This window comes from Lampris incognitus, chromosome 3 (genome assembly GCF_029633865.1).
Source record: "Lampris incognitus isolate fLamInc1 chromosome 3, fLamInc1.hap2, whole genome shotgun sequence".
Lineage (NCBI taxonomy): Eukaryota > Metazoa > Chordata > Actinopteri > Lampriformes > Lampridae > Lampris > Lampris incognitus.
The window spans coordinates 37125782-37146986 of NC_079213.1; the positions used below are offsets into that span (position 1 = coordinate 37125782).

The following is a 21205-nucleotide window of genomic DNA, read 5'->3' on the forward strand; positions in this document are numbered from 1 at the left end:
AACGTAAACTGCCTGATAACACTCACTGATTGGGTCAGTTGCTCGGGACGTATGTGCCATACAAACTGACTGGCTACTGAACTCTCTCTGATTGGGCTGGTTGCTCGGAACGCAAGTGTCATACAAACCAGCTGGCTACTGAGTGGGGATAGATAAAACACAATGAAAGGGGAATCTGACAGGGAGTGTGAAGAATACGGAGGTTGCCCTCCCAATGTTATGTTGACCGTTAAGCAACAATGGGAAAGAACCAGGAGTCAAATTTTTGCAGGGCTCCCTAGGAACAAGCGAGACACCATGATTGGGGCATATGACAGTATATGGAAAGACTTACAAACACAGGGTAAGGTCCCCAAAGAGGAGGAAAGGAAGAGATTGATATTATACTTAGGGAAGGCAGAAAAACAAGCTAAAAAGAAAGCAGATGAACACTGGAAGGCGGAAAAGTTTCCATGTTAGTCAAAAGAAAATGGAAGAAAGATGGAGAGGAAAATGAGCAGAGAAGAGCCCACTTACACAACATGACCCTAGCTTGCATGGCAGTAGAAATGAATCAAAAACACTCAGAAATAACCAAAGAAAAAGATAAAGGAAATGAAAAAACAGAAGCATCAGCGCCAATACATCCCAAAATATCCGGGATACAACCCCCTCCTTATCCCACACCGCAAATGCCACTCGTGCGTGTGGAAGAAGGAGTAATGAAAATGACAGCAATAGGAAAGGAGGAGTACAGACAGATTAGGGAGACGTTAGAGGAAGTAGTAACAAGGAGAATATCAGAGGTGGAGGACCTGGTGAGGGAGGCAGAGCGTAGGGTGCAGGAAGCCAAAGAAGTGAATAGGAAAATACATGAGCAGATGAGCGGACAGGAAGAGATAAATCAGGCAAGAAGCTCATCCACGACAGTGTCAGAAACACCCTCCACCCTAAACGGGGGAGGAGCAGGACAGGGGAGGATACAGAGTCAGGGGGTTGAAACAATGGATGGGTTCCAGGAGAGACAGCTCAGAGAGATAAGAGAGGAAGTAATTAGGGCAGAAGGTCCCGAGGAGAGATTGGGGGCAGGTACAGAGGCAGGGGGTGTGAAGAGTAATGAGGACGATGAAGACACATACCAGGTCACAATTACAGGGGCACTAACCAGGCACAACCAGACTCATATAGCACCCCGTGCTGACCACAGGCATAGACACCAGCTTAGGGACAGAGAACAGATACAATCACCCGCTAGATATCATCAACTGCCACTGATATATAAAGGACCCCAAACGGGGGATGTGTATCAACCATTCTCATTCACAGACATGAATTGCATCCTGGATAAAATGCCCCCTCCCACTGAGGGAGGAGGGCCCTGGATGGAGAAATTTTGCCAACATACATTGGGATATAAATTAGCTATGGGAGATTGGAGAGCATTATTGGGAAAACAACTAGCTATGTGGGAAATACAGCAGATTAAGGCTGCGGCAGACACTAGTCATATACCAGATTCAGAACCATTTACCAGTGAAGCCACAGCTGTGGGAGCCTATCTAGCTCTTTTTCCACTGCGTCTTTTAGTGCGTATGGCACTGGTCTTGCCTTTCTGAAGACAGGTTTTGTATCTGGCTTCACTTTGATATTTGCCTTAAATTCACGAATAGTGCCAGGCTCCTCAGCAAATACTGCTTTGTGTCTCTGTAACACTGCCTCTACATCTGTGTTATCACTGCCCCCTGCTGGTGTAACTGAGAATATGCTTGCCCAGTCTAGTTTAAAATTGGCCAGCCAGTTACGGCCAAGGAGGGCTGGTCTGTCACCTTTCACAATCACAAGAGGTAAATCTCCACTCTGGTTGTCATATTTCACATTGACAGTCACTTGGCCCATCAAGGGAATGTTCTCACCGGAAAAGGTTGACAGACGCACTTTACTTTCTTTCAGTGGCAGGTGTGAGAGATGTTCCTTGTACACTATCTCAGATACCAGGGTTACGGCAGCTCCTGTGTCAAGCTGCATGTCTACAGGGTTTCCTTCTAACTTAATATTGACCTTGTCCTTTTTTCCATTACCAACTGTATTCGTGGAGTACACTGTATTCATCGGATACGCACCAAACAGTTCATCTTCATTTCCATCTCCTCTCTCACTTGGACTGTGGTCTTCAGCCACATACTGTGTATGTCCCTGTCTATTTTTAGTTTTACATATTCTTGCTATGTGCCCTACCTTGGAACACTTGTGGCATGTCTCGGTTTTATACCTACATACTTGAGCTGCATGGTTGTTACCTCCACATCGGTAACAGGGTTGGTGCGTTTCTGTTCTCTGTGGTCTAGAGTTATCACTGGTAGGTTGCTTGCTTTTCCACTCGCTGGTGGACGATTTGCTTCTCCACGCACCCTTGCTTGTTCTCTTCTTGTCTATCTCATTCGCAGTTGCAGCTCCGCTTGGTTTGCTGGCAAACTCCAGCGTATTCTTTGACGCCATTTCCATAGATAAGGCCAGCTCACATGCTTTTGCAAAAGTCAGATTGTGTTCTGCGAGCAACTTTCTCTGAATAGCCTCCACCTTTAAACCACTAACAAATCGGTCTCTCAGTGCTTCATTTAAATGCTGACCGAATTCACAATGTGTGGACAGGTGCTTTAAAGCAACCACATAATCAGACACTGACTCATTTTCTAGTTGGTTTCTTTTCTGAAATCTAAAACGTTCAGCTATGATTAGTGGCTTGGGTTTATAATGGGATGCTAGTTTCCCGCTCAGTACTGCATACGTGAGGCTACTCGGTTTGTCTGGTATCCTATCACAGACAGGAAAACATTGGCCTTTTTACCGTCATCCACTTCATTAACGATCATCCATTGCTCCAATCTTTCAAGGTACGACTCGAAGTCCTCTTTACCTTCCTTGTATTCAGCAATATTGCCGATGAAATGCGCCATGCTTGTGCTTGGCTTGGCTAGCTAGTCTTTTCTTGCTAGCTGGCTGTAAACTAGCTTGTAGCGTCACGTTGCTTCATCCGCTTTTATTAACTACTGGGATTACCTTCTCACATTAAAGGTATCCCATCCTCGTCGCCACTGTAATATATTCTCTATATTATGTGGATGTATCTTATACTGCTAATATATCCATAACAGTGCTTTGAGCCGGATACCAATTCCCAATGTCTGGTCCTCTTTATTGTAACTCTCCGACTGGCGCAGCCGTCAACATCCGGGGTATATGAGAGCCTAGCTTAACCACCACTAGGTAGCTCTGTTGGTCTACTAATGATTATCATTCAGCTAAGCATTTAGTATCAGTATACTACATGCACCACTCCTACATACTTCTCTGCAACTCCCGGCTTCCTCATACAATACCACACCTCCTCTATCGGCACCCTGTCATATGCTTTCTCTAAATCCTCAAAGACACAATGTAACTCCTCCTGGCCTTCTCTATACTTCTCCATCAACATTCTTAAAGCAAACATCACATCTGTGGTGCTCTTTCGTGGCATAAAACCATACTGCTGCTCGCTAATCGTCACCTCTCCTCTTAACCTAGCTTCTATTACTCTTTCCCATATCTTCATGCTGTGGCTGATCAACGTTATACCTCTATAGTTACTACAGTTCTGCACATCACCCTTATTCTTGAAAATCGGTACCAGTCAGTGGCGGCTGATGACCAAACTTTTTGGTGAAGCAACCACCCAAAACATCCCTCACTGATTTCGAATGAGCAGCCAGAACATCATCATAGCAGGAAAACGCTTCTACCGTCTCTCTGTGGTTTCCTTTATTATCGGACTTTTCACTCTCATCATGCCTCCTAAATGCTGCCCTGACGACCCAATAATGACACTGAATCAATCAACCTTTTCAGAGTGTCAGTTTTTCCAGACCGTATCATTATGCTTTGCCAACTAACTGGAGGTGCTCGCCTTCATCAGAGTATCAGTCCTCACATTTCCCAACAGACTTGACTGCACGGCTGCACTGACATGCTGTTTTGATTTTTCGTGAAGCTTAACAGATCTTTCAGCATTTCGTAGATCCTCAAATCCATCTCTTGCAAACTTTCAAGAACACCCATCTCCTGCAGCAGCACACTTAAACATCTCGCAAGGCCAGCAATACAAGCAGTGTGTTAGCACACTGCCCGTTAGCCACTCCACCTTGTCATACATAGAACACTTAAAACTCCCGACTTACCGAGCCCACTCTCTGCACCAGCTTGATGGGGGGGTTTGGTCTCTCATGTGACTCCTAGTTTTTTTCCTCATAGGAGAAAGTGTGAAAAGATTCCCGTAGGATCTGGTCCATGATGTTTGCATTCATCTTAATTTGTCTTTGCAAAAATTGCGAGACAGGACAGGAGCTAGCTAGCTGAGCTAGTTAGAACAACTAACGTTAGCCTACAGTACAGGGCTACTACATGAAGTCAAGATCAAAAATGCAAATATAAAGATGAACAATAAAGTTGAACAATAAAGAGCTGAACAGATTAATTATTATAATATTTATAATATATTGTAACGTGCATCGATAAGTAGACACGTTAGCCCACGGCTAACAGATTGGACGGGTTTCCGTCCCGGCTGTGGCGGTCCCGGGCTGAATTCACTACACAAGAAACACAAAAAACTACTATAGTAACTTATATCTTGAGTTAATCTCTTGTTCTTATCTTTCTTATCTTATCTTTCACCGCGCTTTGAATACCGAAAGGTATGACGAAGATTGGAGAATAAGTCGATATAGGATCGGAACGGCTGAACTGGTGTTCTCTGATTGGTTGGACGGGTGTCAATCATTTTCAGGTCGAGGAAATACTGGGTGGGTGGGCATTAAAACGCGTCATAAACCATAAATATCCAATAAACAACGTGTAAGGTACTTTTTCAACTTACATTCACTTACATTGGGTTAGTGAAGCAGAACACTCCCCTGTGTCACCTGAAGAGGGCACTGTGTTACACAATACCCACGACACTTTTTTTTTAACAGTGACACTTTTTTTGTTTGATTCACAGAGGAAATAGTCATTCTAATGAAATGTTGGCATCTAAAAAAAAGATGTTTTATGTGATATGTTATGATTTTTGGTTGTTTTTTGGTGAAGTACTGCTTCACCTGTTGACTTACAGAAACCTCCTCTGGTACCAATATATTTCTTCTCCACTCCTCAGGTATCCTCTCACTTTCCAAGATTGAGTTAAACAATCTAGTTAAAACCCCACTGCCATCTCTCCTAAATATCTACATGCCTCCACAGGTAAGTCATGTGGACCAACCACCTTTCCACTCTTCGTCCTCTTCATAGCTGCCCTCACTTCCTCCTTGCTAATCCACCGCACTTCCTGATTCACTATCCCCACATCATCCAACCTTCTCTCTCTCTCTCATTTTCTTCATTCATCAGCCCCTCAAAGTACTCCTTCCACCTTCTCAGCTCACTCTCCTCGCTTGTCAGCACATTTCCATCTCTATCCTTCATCACCCTAACCTGCTGCACATCCTTCCCAGCTCGGTCCCTCTGTCTAGCCAATCGGTACAAGTCCTTTTCTCCCTCCTTAAGTCTAACCTCTCATACCATAAACCTTTGCCTTTGCCTTTGCCACCTGTTTCTTCACTTTACGCTGCATCTCCTTGTCCTCCTGTCTACTTTCTTCATCTCTCTGACTATCCCACTTCTTCTTTGCCAACCTCTCCCTCTGTATACTTTGCTGTACTTCCTCATTCCACCAGCAAGGCTCCTTGTCTTCCTTCCTCTGTCCTGATGACACACGAAGTACCTTTCTAGCTGTCTCCCTCACTATTTCTGCAGTGGTTGTCCAGCCATCCGGCAACTCTTCACTCCCACCCAGTGTCATGTACCGGTTTGGCATGTAAGGGCACCCGTATGTATGTGACGTCACCTGTTGACGTGGGAGAAGCGCGAGGAATATTGTTCGGGCAGTCTTGCAATACGGTGGAATAAAGCAAGCCACGTTAGGCATTGTGTAATAACGGTGTGCCTAATCATTTATAATCAATGACACCTAAATAAGCACATAGGTGGGAATAACGGATCAGAACAATGGCGACGAGTGATGTACCGAGCCTAAGCTAAGTGATGAGCTAAAGTTCGTAACGTTTAGTTAGATCTGAAGTGTAGCTAACAGTTGTAGCTAGCTAGCGCGGCAGCATGGAAAAGACAGCATGCGTACCGGCGTTTGATTGCTACTCCGACCCGGCGACTTTGGGGCCGCGGTGGACAAGATGGCTAATGTCATTTGAACTGTTTGCTGATGGGAAAGGTCTGATCATCGATGATAACACCGAGGATGCAGTGAAGCAGCGCCGGAGAGCACTTCTTTTGCATTACGCAGGTCCAGACACACAGGACATCTTTTCAACTTTGGACGCCACCGGAGAGGTGACTGATTATGATGCCGCTGTTGCAGCTTTGAACAGATATTTCGTGCCTCAAGTAAATGCTACATTCGCCCGCCAGACATTTCAGAAAATCTCTCAGAATCAAGGGGAGACAGTACAACAATTCGCTACACGCTTGAGGCGTGCGGCAAAAGACTGCGGTTTTGGTGGAGACACAGACGATCAGATTAGAGACGCAATTGTAAGCAAATGCACGTCAAGTTATGTTCGCCGTAGACTCCTCGAGGAGCGTGGTTTGGTGCTTGCTCGCGCTCTCGAGTTGGCGGCACAGTGTGAACAAATTGAAGAACAAATGGCGGAGATGTCTGTGAGGGAGGGGAAAGCAAAGGAGTCGTGTCTCACAGAAAAGAGGGAAATGTCAGAAAAGAGGACAAGGGAGACCGGGCGCGGATAGAGGAAAAACGGACAAAATGGACAAAACGTGTTTTAGATGTGGACATTCAGACCACTTTGGGAAAGACCCCAATTGTCCCGCGCGCGGCCAAACGTGTCGCAAATGCAATGGTAGAGACCATTTCGCAAAGCAATGCAAAACAAAAGGTGCAACAGGAAAGGAAAAAGTGCATAAAATAGAGATAGAAGAACATGATTATGCCTTTGTATTGAGTGATACAAACAAGTCAGATAGGCTCAACATAAATGTGGGAGGTGTAATATTTGCTAGTAATATTTGATTTGCTAATGTCCCTTACGGCTTTCCGTAGCGCCACAACAAAGTCACGTGATGTACGTAACAACGTCAGTCGGAATCCGGTCGGTGAATAAACACCCAGCACGAGAGAAGTCGTCCTTGCTTTATTAATGTTATAAGTTAACATAGCCAGAGGGCACAGATCATTACATGGTGTCAGAGTAGCGGAGTTTAAATACCCAATATGGATTCGTACGGCGTTCCAGCTCCACGGATGGACTGGGAATCGGCGAACTTACCTGAAGCATGGAGACGATTTCGGCAAACAACGGAGCTAATGTTCAAGGGCCCCCTGCGCGGGAAGAATGAAGAGGAGAAATGCAGCTACCTCCTGCTCTGGATAGGGGAAAAAGGGCGCGATGTGCACAACACTTGGACACTCAGCGGAGAACAAGCCAAGAAGCTAGAAACGTACTACGATAAGTACACTGAGTACATCACCCCCAAAGCAAACCCGATTTATGCCAGATATAAATTTCATGAAAAGATGCAGGGAGAGAGTGAATCCTTCGAACGATTTGTAACTGAGCTAAAGCTCCTAGTCAAAGACTGTGGCTACCCAAATGCCGACGAGATGGTCAGGGACCGCATCGTGTTTGCCACCAACTCACCCAGAGTGAGAGAAAAGCTACTTAGCCAGGGAGCTGAGCTAACGCTAGAAAAAGCCATAGATGTAGCCCGCTCACACGAGCTAGCAAAGCAACAGCTAACGTTTATGGGCCAGGGCAGCACACATGAAACGGTGCACGCAATAGGCAGAAAGACTTACAAACCGAACGCACCCAAAGCAGCTAACGCTAACTTCAGACAAAGGGAGGGTAACGTTAGCACCGCCGCTAGGGCGTGTAGCTATTGTGGAGGGCTACACGGCGCTAAAGCCACTTGCCCAGCTAAGGGTAAACAATGCATTAAATGCAAGAAGCTCAATCATTTTGCTAAAGTATGCAAGTCTAGCTCCCAGGGACAGACAAAGTACTACCGCGGCACAGTACATGCCGTCGGAGAGAACCCAGAAGAGTACACCACTGACAGAGAGCAGGAAGAACTGTACTTCGACAACATTACAGTGGAGAGCACCGCTGTGGGAGAACAGACAGAGCTGTACATAGACTGCATCTCAATAGAGAACAACGGAAAAAGCAACGAGCAGGCTTACGTAGAGGTTGGAATTGGCACACCTCCACAGAAGGTAAAGTTTAAACTAGACACTGGGGCACAGGCCAATACTATTCCCACCAACCTGTTCCAGGCGCTGTTCAAAAATGTGACACTGAAACCAGCAATACACAGACTCACTGAATATGGAGGAGGCGCGCTGAGCGTGAAAGGCACATGCAAACTCAAATGTAAGTACAGAGACAATGCAATGATGCTGGACTTTTACGTCATTGACACAAACGCCCCACCAGTCATGGCAATGAAAACATGCCGTGACCTAAACTTGGTAAAAATAGTGATGGCTGTGAGCGAGGAAAACAATGTCACATCACAGAGCATAATGGATGAGTATGCAGATGTTTTCCAGGGAATAGGAGAGTTCCCAGGCGAGTGCACCTTCCGCGTCACACCAGATGCAACGCCGGTCGTCTGCCCGCCACGCAGAATCCCCATCGCCCTACGCAGCAAACTGAGGGACGAGCTTGACAGCATGGAGAAAGGCGGCATAATCTGTAAGGTAACAGAACCCACAGAATGGGTGAACGCACTCGTCATTGTTGAGAAGCCAAAGACAGGCAAACTTAGAGTGTGTTTAGACCCCAGAGCTCTTAACAAAGTGATACAACGACCTCACTACCCCCTCCCCACGCTGGAGGACGCCACCACAAAGCTTGCTGGAGCTGAGTACTTTAGCGTGTTAGACGCGCGGTCAGGCTATTGGGCCATCAAACTGAGCACTGAATCCTCAATGTTGACGACATTTAACACAGTGTTTGGCAGGTATCGTTTCCTCAGACTGCCATTCGGAATCGTGTCCGCTCAAGACGAGTTCCAGAGACGCGTGGATGAAACATATGAAGGATTGGACGGTGTGACGGCCATAGTGGACGATATACTAGTGTTCGGCAAGACTAAAGAGGAACATGACCAGCGTCTCAGAGCGATGCTGAAGCGCACAAGGGAGCGAGGGGTGAGGCTCAACCCCGACAAGTGTCACATATGCGTGTCCGAGGTAAGCTACTTCGGCCACACGCTCTCACACGAAGGCATCAAACCAGACCCACACAAGGTGAAGGCGGTCAAGGACATGCAACCCCCACAGAACAAAGCAGAGCTGGAGACAGTCCTCGGCATGATCAACTACCTCGCCAGATTCGCTCCACACCTCTCACAGATAAACTCACCCCTCAGACAGCTTCTGAAACAGGACAGTGAGTTTGTGTGGGATGCAGTCCACGACAAGGCGTTCCAAGAGATGAAGAATCTCATTACACAGCACCCAGGTCCAGTACTCTCATATTTCGACCCGCAGAAAGAGCTGCGACTCCAAGTGGATGCATCCAAAAGTGGCCTTGGGGCTGTCATGCTCCAAGATGGCAAACCAATTGCCTATGCGTCCAAGTCACTCAACAGCACTGAAGAAAACTACGCACAGATAGAGAAGGAGCTCTACGCTGTGGTCTTCGGCTGCAAGAGGTTCCACGAGTACATGTATGGACGAAAAGTGATTGTGGAGTCAGACCACAAGCCTCTGGAGGCAATACTAAAAAAGCCACTGGCAGCAGCACCACCCCGGCTGCAACGGATGATCCTGGCGCTCCAAAAATACGACATCCAAATCATCCACCGCCCCGGTAAGGACATACCGGTGGCCGACACACTGTCACGCAAGTCAATAGAACACCACGACAGTGACCTACAGGAAGGGATGGAGGCCCAAGTGCACACAGTCCTCAGCAACATCCCTGTGAGCGACACAAGACTCACAGAAATCAAGCAGGAAACAGCGCAAGATCCACAGCTCACCGCACTCAGACGAGCCACACTCACTGGCTGGCCAGACACAAAGAAAAAGTGCCCGCCCAGCATCCAGGAATACTGGAACCACAGAGCAGAAATCTCAGAAATGGACGGTATCCTGTTCAAAGGTGAGAGAATCATTGTCCCCCAAAAGCTTCGCAAGGACATGATACAGCGCATCCATGCCAGCCACCTTGGCGTGGAAAAAAGCAAATGCCGAGCAAGAGACTTACTGTTCTGGCCTGGCATGGGGAAACAGATCGAGGATGCGGTAGCAGACTGCAGCATATGCCAAGAATGGCGCAGCGCAAATGCAAAGGAACCAATGATGTCACACGCCATACCCGAGCGGCCGTGGCAAGTGATAGGCACAGACCTATTCACATGGAACTCACAGGACTTCATAGTCACTGTGGACTACTACTCCAGATTCTTCGAGCTAGAAAGACTTTACAGCTGCACCTCATCTGCCGTCATCATGAAGCTGAAAGCAGCAATGGCTCGACACGGAATCCCCGAGACTATCATCAGCGACAACGGTCCGTGCTACAGCTCTGGTGAGTTCCGCAACTTCTCACAGACATGGGGTTTCTCACACACCACCACAAGCCCCCACTACCCACAGAGCAACGGCCTCTCCGAGAAGACTGTCCAGACGGCCAAACGCATCCTGGACAAAGCCAAAGCTGAGAACAAAGACCCCTACATGAGCTTACTGGAGTATCGCAACACACCGGTGGACAACCTGAAATCACCGGCACAGCTACTGATGAGTCGGAGGCTGCGGTCCATTCTCCCATCAACAGCAAAACACCTGCAGCCACAGATCGCCAGTCAGGAGGATGTTCACAAAAGGAGAGAGGTATGTCAACAGCGCCAGCAGGCATACTACAACCGAACAGCCAAACCTCTGCCCCACCTGCCCGCAGGCACACCAATCCGCTTCCGGCAGGAGGATGGATCCTGGAGACCTGCAACTGTGGAAAGACCAGCGAACACAGACAGGAGCTACCACATCCAAACCAAAGAAGGTCAGATCTACCAACGCAACCGTCAACACCTGCGACAAAGCAGAGTGAACACTCACACTACGCACACACACACTTCACAGCAGACTGTTACCAGCGCTAACAACAACACACAAGCCCATCAGCAAGAGCATGCTGAACCTCCAGACACGAACAATCAGCGACAACCAGACACACAGCCTGGTTACACCACGAGGTCAGGTCGCACGATCAAACCAAGACAAATCCTTGACTTATGAATGTTAAAAAAGAGAATTTTACACCAACCTGTACTATACCTGCTATGTTTTGAAAAGAAATATTTACAGCGTTCACTTACCTTGTGTACCTACCTGCTGTTTGCAGTTACCAGTAATGAAATGAAAAAAAAAAAGATGAAATGTTATTACGGTGTCACATTTAGACAGTGAAGGAAATGTTTTACACTACTTTGTTGCAGTCCAGTTATATAAGAGTTCCACTTTCATATTCTTTCTTATTAAGATTGTATTCGCTTATAAACATGCTCAACGTGGTCTGTATCTCTGCAGAGAAAGCAGCACTTTTCAGAAAAAGGGAGATGTAATATTTGCTAGTAATATTTGATTTGCTAATGTCCCTTACGGCTTTCCGTAGCGCCACAACAAAGTCACGTGATGTACGTAACAACGTCAGTCGGAATCCGGTCGGTGAATAAACACCCAGCACGAGAGAAGTCGTCCTTGCTTTATTAATGTTATAAGTTAACATAGCCAGAGGGCACAGATCATTACAGGAGGAGTTAGCTTGAAGATGCTTGTCGACTCCGGGGCTACTTGCAATGTGATAGACGAAAAGACCTGGGAGGGTTTAAAGTCAGAGAAAATTAGGTGCCACTCATATGTCCCAAAGCCGGAAAGGAAACTGTTTTCTTATTCATCTAACCAACCTCTACCCATTAAAGGGGCGTTCACATGCAAAGTAAAAATAGGAGAACGCTGTGAACAAGCAGAATTCATAGTAATCAGAGGTGATGGAGAACCACTACTAGGAAAAGAGTTGGCCATGAAACTAGGTGTACTGAAAATAGGTGCCAACATATCAGCCGTCAGAGACATGAACCGATCACTTCAGCAGCAGTACCCGACTGTATTTCAGGGGGTAGGGAAGCTGAAAACAAAACAGATAAAGCTACACATAGACCCAGAGGCGACACCAGTAGCACAGCCACTCAGGCGTATACCCTTCAACCTACGGGCGCCTGTGGAGGCCAAGATAAAAGACACTCCGTTTGAATTCGGTCCAGAACAGAAACAAGCGTTTGAGGCGCTGAAAGAGGGCTTAGCCAAAGCAGGGACACTAGCCTACTTTAACAAAGATGCACCGACCAAAATCATTGCAGATGCTAGTCCAGTGGGATTAGGAGCAGTGTTAGTACAGACCCAGAATGGAGAAAATGTTCCCATTTGCTATGTCAGTCGTGGTCTAACCGACTGTGAACGCAGGTATTCTCAGACAGAGAAAGAGGCCTTAGGTCTGGTATGGGCGTGTGAAAGGTTACACCCATACATCTATGGTAGAAGATTTGACTTGGTTACAGACCACAAACCTCTTGAATCTATATACAGCCCACGCTCGAAACCATGCGCTCGTATAGAGCGATGGGCCCTAAGGTTACAGCCTTATGATTTTAAAGTAGTACATATCTCGGGCAAAAAGAACATAGCAGACCCACTATCACGTCTGCTGGGGAACAGCGCACTGAAACAGAAACATGCACACGGATCCGACGAGTACGTGAGATTCGTTGCAGTGAGTGCCACACCCAGAGCATTGACAACCCGCGAGGTGGAGGAGGCATCAGCCCACGACGAGGAGCTGATCGAGGTGCGTAAAGCTATTGAGAGTGGACACTTTGAGAAGTGCGCAGCATATGCCGCGGTGGCTAGTGAGTTATGTGTAATAGGACAGTTGGTTCTACGTGGAACGCGTATTGTGCTGCCACAAGTACTGCGGGCACGCGCTCTCTCACTAGCACACGAAGGACACTTAGGAATTGTCGGAACTAAACAGCACCTCAGGAGCAAAGTCTGGTGGCCAACAATGGACAGAGCAGCCGAGAGACATTGTAGGTCATGCCACGGATGCCAAGTTGTTGCTCGGCCAGACGCACCGGAACCGTTAAGACCAACAGAGTTACCAGAGGGGCCCTGGCAAGATATTGCCATTGACTTACTCGGACCCCTGCCGACAGGTGACTCGATTCTAGTTGTAGTTGATTACTACAGCCGCTACTATGAGTATGATGTGTTAAAGTCCACAACCACGTCAAAAGTGATAGACAGTCTAGAGACAATCTTCAGTCGACATGGACTTCCCGTCACACTGAGGTCGGACCAGAGTCCTCAGTTCAAATCAGAGGAGTTCAGTGAGTACTGTGACACCAACGGAATCAAGCATGAGAAAACAACGCCACGATGGGCGCAGGCGAACGGCGAGGTAGAACGTCAAAACGCCTCGCTGATGAAGAGGATTCGCATCGCTGTTTCAGATGGACTCAATTGGAAGCGAGAACTTAGAAAGTATGTGACAGTATACCGCAGCATCGATCACGCGACCACAGGGAAGAGTCCCGCGGAGCTGCTCTTCAAAAGTAAGATGAGGGGGAAGCTGCCAAGCATCGCAGCAGCACACGCTGATCTGGAGGTAAGAGACAGAGACGCAGAACAGAAAGGACAATCAAAGATCTATGCAGACGAACGGCGTCACGCCAGGTACTCGGATGTCAATGTCGGTGACACGGTCCTGGTGAGACAAGAAAAGACTGATAAACTGACAACACTATTCAACACAACGCCACACAAGGTGGTGAGCAAATCAGGAGACCAAGTTGTCGTCGAATCTCCAACCGGAGCCAGACACACACGGAACGCAACATTCGTGAAGCGATACACCAGTACTCAGGAGACACCTGCCGGAGCAGAAGCATCACAGGATGCCGAGGACTGCACATCAAACAGAGAGACACTGGGTGCTCAAAACGCAGAGCGGAGCAACACCAGCAATGACACCCCGGGGGCAGACAGGCCTCCAAGAGAGACGCTTGCCATCGAGGCTGGCAGACTATGATATGACATAGACTGGAGAAATGTAAAAAAAAAACTGTTGGGTCAAGTTCAGTGACGATTGTTGTTTGATGATGCAAATGTGAAATTAACATGTTAAAAGGTCTTATATGTTTACAGACTGTTCATAAGTGAATATGTGTTAATGGAGAATTAATACATGGTTCTAATTAAGGTGAAAGCATACATAATATGTGGTGTGTGTTTTGGTTAGGAAAGTTTTGATACTGTCATTATATGGGTTCATATTTTTGATTTGAAAATAACCTGAAGTTTATTTCCCAGAAAAGGAGGGATGTCATGTACCGGTTTGGCATGTAAGGGCACCCGTATGTATGTGACGTCACCTGTTGACGTGGGAGAAGCGCGAGGAATATTGTTCGGGCAGTCTTGCAATACGGTGGAATAAAGCAAGCCACGTTAGGCATTGTGTAATAACGGTGTGCCTAATCATTTATAATCAATGACACCTAAATAAGCACATAGGTGGGAATAACGGATCAGAACACCCAGTGCCTGTCTTAACTCCTGCCTGAACTCCACACAAGTCTTCCTTCTTCAACTTCCACCATTAGATCCTTGGCTCTGCCTTCACTCTCTTCCTGTTCTTGATCTCCAAAGTCATCCTACAGACCACTATCCGATGCTGCCTAGTTACGCCCCCCCCCCCCCCGTCACCAACTTTCATTCTACAATCCCTTTCAGATCGCGCCTCCTATAAGATATACTCCACTTGTGTGCACTTTCCTCCACTCTTATACGTCACCTTGTGTTCCTCCCTTTTTGAAATATGTATTCACCACAGCCATTTCCATCCTTTTCGCAAAATCCACCACCATCTGTCCTTCCACGTTTCTCTCCTTGACACCATACCTGCCCATCACCTCCTCATCACCCCTGTTCCCTTCACCAACATGACCATTGAAGTCCGCTCCAATCACCACTGTCTCCTCATTGGGTACCCTCTCCACCATGTCATCCAACTCACTCCAGCATTCTTCTTTCTCTTCCATCTCACACCCAACTTGCGGGCATATGCGCTGATAACGTTCATCATCACCCCTGTGACGTCATCTAACGCCACTGACGTAAACAAACGACAGCGTTCTCCTAGTGCCTGGTTTAGGCTGGGTTGCGCCAACAAGGATTATTTTTTAAACCCGCTTAAATCATGGTTTGGCTTTAAATTATGTTGCACCAAACTTTAATAGTTTAAAATTAATAAAGATTAAATATAAACCTCTTCCTACCTGTTTTATTTTTTACTCTAAACCCAGATTAAATGTAATTCTGTTGACCAAAACCTTAAAACCCAATTTAAAATACGATCCAGTACTAACTTTAAACTTACACTTGAGGAGGTTTAACTATTTAAATGGCTTATTACAGACCTTCAATACACTTGACGGAATGTCGTCTTAGTTTGTGCCTAAGTGATGTGCTCCATTGTGGCACTCTGGTCTGTTGTTGCCAACACACTGTAGGACTGAGGGTTATTATTACCAGCAGTGCAGGATGCGCCAAGGTCTCGCACCACCAGATCGGGATCGTTACAGCAAGAGGAACCCTCAAACTGATCAAAATGTGGATTTTTTTCTGTCAGGAGTTTCACCTGGGCCAGCTGGGGAAATCTCCTAAGATGACAGCATACACGTCTTTGGTTCTGAGGAGGCGTCTCTATAAAATTGTAAATGGGATGGTCAAGATGGACCAGTGAATTGGGGGGGGGGGGTCTGTCAAACCCGTAAATTCCTTACAACTGCAGTTCATAGATGTGAAATCAAAAGGAAGAGGATGCATGATTTGGACAATTATTCCCAGTGATTATTTTTATACAACAGAATAAGAAACTTGTTTGAAGTCATAGATCTGAAAATATTGTCCTCAATCCATCTTTGCAGACAGCACTCTGGTGGAAGTTTGAATATCTCCGGAAAAAAAAGCACAGGCTGTTAAGGTCTTTAAGTGAAGGATTGTCGATCTGACACCAGCAAAGTAATAAAATGTTTATCATGTGACCTTATTGCCGACACACCGGCCTTTAAGGTTGAGATGACTTGAAATTTGAGGTTTACCTTGGCCACTCATTAGACACCCTTTGGTCCTGGCCAGGTTAAGATTAAACCTATTTGCTAAGCTCTCCTTGCAATGCAGTCGGCATCCAGATGGTCAATAGATCCAGAAGGTCAATAGAACCAGAAGGTCATCCTCCATGGGACTCACTTTACCTTTCTCCCCATCACACTATATTGTTCACTTTCTACAACCCAGTTTTCCATTACTTGTCTCGACTCTTTGGACGCTGTAAGGAAAATGCAGCAATTACTTCACATAGCTGACATTAGCACTGGATGGCAGCTACTGGAAAGTTTTCTTTTTTAATAATTTCTTTATTTTGTGTGAATACAATAATTTCTAAAGTTGAAATATGGATAATTTTTAGCCATCAAATATAGTGTATTAGCAAGTGAGAATTAAGGCAACTTAAACCCAAATGAGCCATTATATTTTCTATAACAGAAATTTTATTTTGCCACACACTGTGAAAAAAGACAACTCCTTTAGAAGAAGGTGTTTGGTCTTTTGGTTGTGAAGCGGGGCTTGTGTTGACGGCGCAGAACCCTATGGGGCAGAGGGAACTTGATCTTGGAGTCCTAGAAGAAGAATCGGAGGAAAAATTTGGTTTAGTGGCAGCTTGAGAATAAATCAATTACCAATGTAAGGATGGAAAAGCTGGTGCAGTATCTTCAGAAAACTTCTAAATAATTGCTTGTTGCCAGTTTCAAAACCGCCAGGTTAGTAGATGAAAAGCTAGGAATCTGGAAGAGGAATCTGGCTTTTATCTTGCGGGTTTTTAAACCAGAAGAGACAAATTTAGTCAGTCTAGAGAGAGACCCGCCAACATATAAGAAACTGGCCGTAAAGACAATGGGAAGTGTGAACCCAGTGAAACTGCAGACAGGAAAATGTCTTTCATACGCATTCAGCATGAACTACTCCTGTCAGTTACCAACAGTAACAGCATGAGAGGTTTCAGAAGAAGATGATACTTACATGGAACTGCTTGATAGCAGGTCTGCGACACTTGTTGGCAGCAATTTCCTGCACCTTCATGATCTGGATGGAGTGGGCACGAGCACGATGGCGGGCCCCCATATCCCGATCTTCAACAAAACATAGCAACAGTTACACAACGCTTAATGTGCAATATCATACCATCGATTTTCAACATGTCCTGCTCTCTATAAAAGGAAGACACGAGAAGAAGAAAGCCACTGTTTGTCATTGTAGGTTACAATGAAATTGTATTCTTACAATGACTGTGTTTGCTGCATTTAACCCATCCTATTGTGTGGGAGCAGTGGGCAGCTGTAGCGCCTGGGGACCAACTCCAGTTCTTCTTTCCATTGCCTTGCTCGGGGGCACAGACAGGAGTATCAACCCTAACATGCATGTCTTTTTGATGGTGGGAGGAAACTGAGGCACCCAGAGGAAACTCACGCAGACATGGGGAGAACATGGGAACTCCACACAGAAAGGACCCGGGACAGCCTGGGGTTCGAACCCGGGACCTTCTTGCTGTGAGGCAACAGTGCTAACCACTGGGCTACCGTGCCGCCCAGGAATATGGGTACATGAATGTGTAATAGACAAACTGGCAAAGGGGGGCTATAAGTCCAGTTCACTGGCCCAAATATGTTCCATCCAAGCCCATTTGGAGAACATTACATTAAACTCCACGCAAGATACTGGCCATTTAATGTTTTCTCGCACTTATTCTTTGTGGATTGTGTAGGGGGTTTGCTTAACAGTGACATACTGTCAGAGCAAACTAAGGCTGCAGTATTATAAATGAACAGTTGGGGGGGGGGGGTCCGCAGCGGTGTAGCGGTCTAGGCATCGGCTTTGTGTCGATGCAGTTGCCCACTGGGGACCGAGGTTCGCACCCCGGTTTCATCAGATCCGACTATGGCCGGACTCAACAAAGCAGCAATAATTGGCAATGCTGTCTTCGGGAGGGGGGCGGAGTCAGCTTGTGTTCGTCACATGAATGCGTCTCTGTGTGTGTCGGAAAAAGCAGTGGTTCGGCCTGGGTTCACCTTGTCACGGAAATGGTGAGGCGTCTCCTTTGAGACTGCCAGCTGGAGAGATGCAGTTGGCGAACGCATGCAGTATGAGGGTGGGTGTTTGAACTAAAATAGGGATCGATTGGCCACTTAATTGGGAGAAAAAAGGGAAAAATCAGGAAAAATAAAATAAATGAACAGTCGGGGCTAGCAGAACATTTTGCTTTGACTAGGGCGTGCACCAACATCATTATTCAAAGGAAGGCGATTACATTTCCACATTATGCTCCATTAATAACCTTAAGACTGAGCATCTCCTATGTCTCTGAACTGTCGCTGAAATTGTGCAGTTATGTCTGCCACGAATCATGAATGTGAAAGCTACAGCCCTTCTTAGTTATTTGATACTTTTGGTGGGCAACACTGGAACAGTCTACATTGCAAGCCTGGCCATATTGATGAATCAAATATCACAATATGTTTAACTGAATATCTCGATATTAATAATGTGATAATATTTTGGGGATAACTATTGGTGCTTTCAAAGGATATGTTGAGAAATAATTACTAGTAAAGTGGATTTGATAACCACAAAGGTTAATTGTTCATTTCATTCAGCTAAAACAGTTGAATAAGTTCAGAAAATTGTCCCACTTTACTATAATGCAGTCTTTAAGACCAGAGAACGACAACATTTAAATTATATCAATATTACAATTTCCAAAATCCCAGATGATATCTAGTCTCATATTATGATATCGATATTACAATCAGCATATTGCGAAGCTCTACTATAGTGTGTAAGAAAGTGCTTTCTCAATGTAATATTCAAGTGAAATATTAACATATTCTTCATATTAACAAGACAGCCATTCAACCTTCTGGAGCTAAACTATTTAATCTAGATCAGGGCTAACTTTTAAAAAAAGAAAATTGAGAACTTCATTTAATTGGGTATTATTTGGGGTAAAATCCATTTTCATGATTCCATCAAGTCATCCAATTTAGGTGTTTCACACAAACTCCTGCCTACTTGCGCAACATCATGATACTGCATATAAAACTGCCTACTTCCAAGTGCTTCTATCTTGGCTTCGCCATACTTTGGCTCAACGCTTGTATTAGACCACAGACTTTGACTATTGTGCACAAATTAAAGGTGGCAAAAGTATTTAGGCTTTATTTGTGCATATATAAAAATATTTACTCAGTATGATAATTCCCTACATTGTTATGCACAATAAATCTCTTCAACAGGGGCGTATTGTTATCTACTTGGTACAGAGTTTTTCCAGACAGTTGATCTTTAAAGTTGTGCACTTCAAACCTAAAGTGAGGTCAAATGGTCCATTTGCAGTTCAGGGATACTTACAGCACTGTGTGACTGCTCCAGAGGTGGTCAGGTCCCTGTACTCTCTGTACATATTGTGGGTACCACTGCGGGAATCATAACGCAGCCAGATGCCAAAGTTCTTCACCTTCAGGGGTGTCTTCTCATGTACCTGGTCAATGCAGAAAACAACGTTCCATTATTCAAAAGCAAGAGAATCAATATCAAATTAAAATGCTTCAACTTGAGTCTGTAGTTGCACATTAATGAGATCTGAAGTGAGATTTGTAATTTGTGATATTGGGCTATACAAATAAAATTAACTTGACTTTGTTATTTTATGAGGTTGAGTACATCCCTGACAATGACAACAATAGATTCAGATACCTACCAGGCCACAGTAGACTGTCTCTCCTGAAGCCTTCTTCATCTTCCTCAGCTGGGAGACAAAGTACCAGAAGCGGGATTTGGCCACTACATGGTTGGGAGCAAAGATCCTCATGCGATATAGAGGAGGAGTAGGGTTCTTGGCAGAGGGCAGCAGGCGCCCAATTACTTTATATTCCCTAAGCTGTATGAAAACAGAAAATGTATTAGACTTATCTCCCACCGCAGGACTGCATAAAGTTCAACATTCAAAGTTTGTTGAACCCTGAATTCACTTTCAATGGCACCACAGCATCAGAGAAAGGCGACAAGGTTCAATTTAATGTTAGCACTCCAGAAAAAACCATACCATTCATGTGATAGGGTTTTGGGTTTAGGGTGCATATAAGATCAGTTAGATGGCGTGGGTAATTTTCACGTGATTCACAAACCATTATCTTACAGCGCTGAGGGGAAGCTAACGTTAGCTTCCTTGATAGCTAAAAGCCTAATGCCAGTCGTCATTGGCGGACATTTAACCCACGCTCAGGAGGCTTTGAAGAAATACGTGCATCCTTTCCGAATGACAAATTTGGTTTAATCACAGTGGCAAGCTGATATTCTCCAAAAGGCGCTGTTAACAGCAAAGGCCATTTCATTTCCACTGCCGCTACAGACATCATCCACATGGCTTACGGCACACCGTGCGCCATGTTGTCGCCGCACAGCAGCAACAGAACAAGACTAAATAGTCACTAAAATGCCCGGTTTTTACGTTTCGTCGATCAATATGTCAAACAATAAAATCATATTAGCCGAAAAAAAATAGCACCGCTTGACTGTGAACGGGCTCATATTGATGAATTAACGATTTTACATACTGTGCCAGACGCTTTCATGGTGCCTCTCGCAGACTGCCACAGTAAAAGAGGAAGTAGAAGGGCGGGGAATCGAAACGTCAAGCATGAAAGGGGGCGGGACTCAAATGATTGCAGTCCTCTCATTGGTCCAGATTCCGCAACGCTTAAGACTGTTAAACGTCGAAGGTTTCTAATTTGAACAATTTACATTAAAAGAACAAAAAGTATAGATACTATGCTTTGCCTTTATCCGTTTCAGAGTTAAACTTCAGTCGAGAGGAACAAAGCAGTTTAAATTCCAGTTGTTAATTTAAGGCGTAAATATCTATGTTTAATCTTGGTTGCTTTCTTTTGGAGGGTCTCCGCCGTCGACCCATAACTTACCTTTAAAGTTTATCGTCAC

General features: G+C 45.5%; 1 protein-coding gene and 1 non-coding gene across 2 annotated transcripts; both read right to left on the minus strand.

The window, feature by feature from the left end:
* Positions 1-16681: 16681 nt before the first annotated feature.
* Positions 16682-20881, minus strand: rpl18a (ribosomal protein L18a). Its single transcript, XM_056277136.1, has 5 exons — positions 20824-20881; positions 19968-20147; positions 19619-19748; positions 17234-17343; positions 16682-16833 (listed from the first exon to the last, which is right to left on the minus strand). The coding sequence occupies exons 1-5, from the start codon at positions 20839-20841 to the stop codon at positions 16741-16743; spliced, it is 531 nt and encodes a 176-aa protein (XP_056133111.1). The 5' UTR covers positions 20842-20881; the 3' UTR covers positions 16682-16740.
* On the minus strand, positions 20217-20348 carry LOC130110944 (small nucleolar RNA SNORA68). The gene has a single exon (XR_008810128.1). It is a non-coding gene; the product is annotated as a small nucleolar RNA SNORA68 (small nucleolar RNA).
* Positions 20882-21205: the final 324 nt, after the last annotated feature.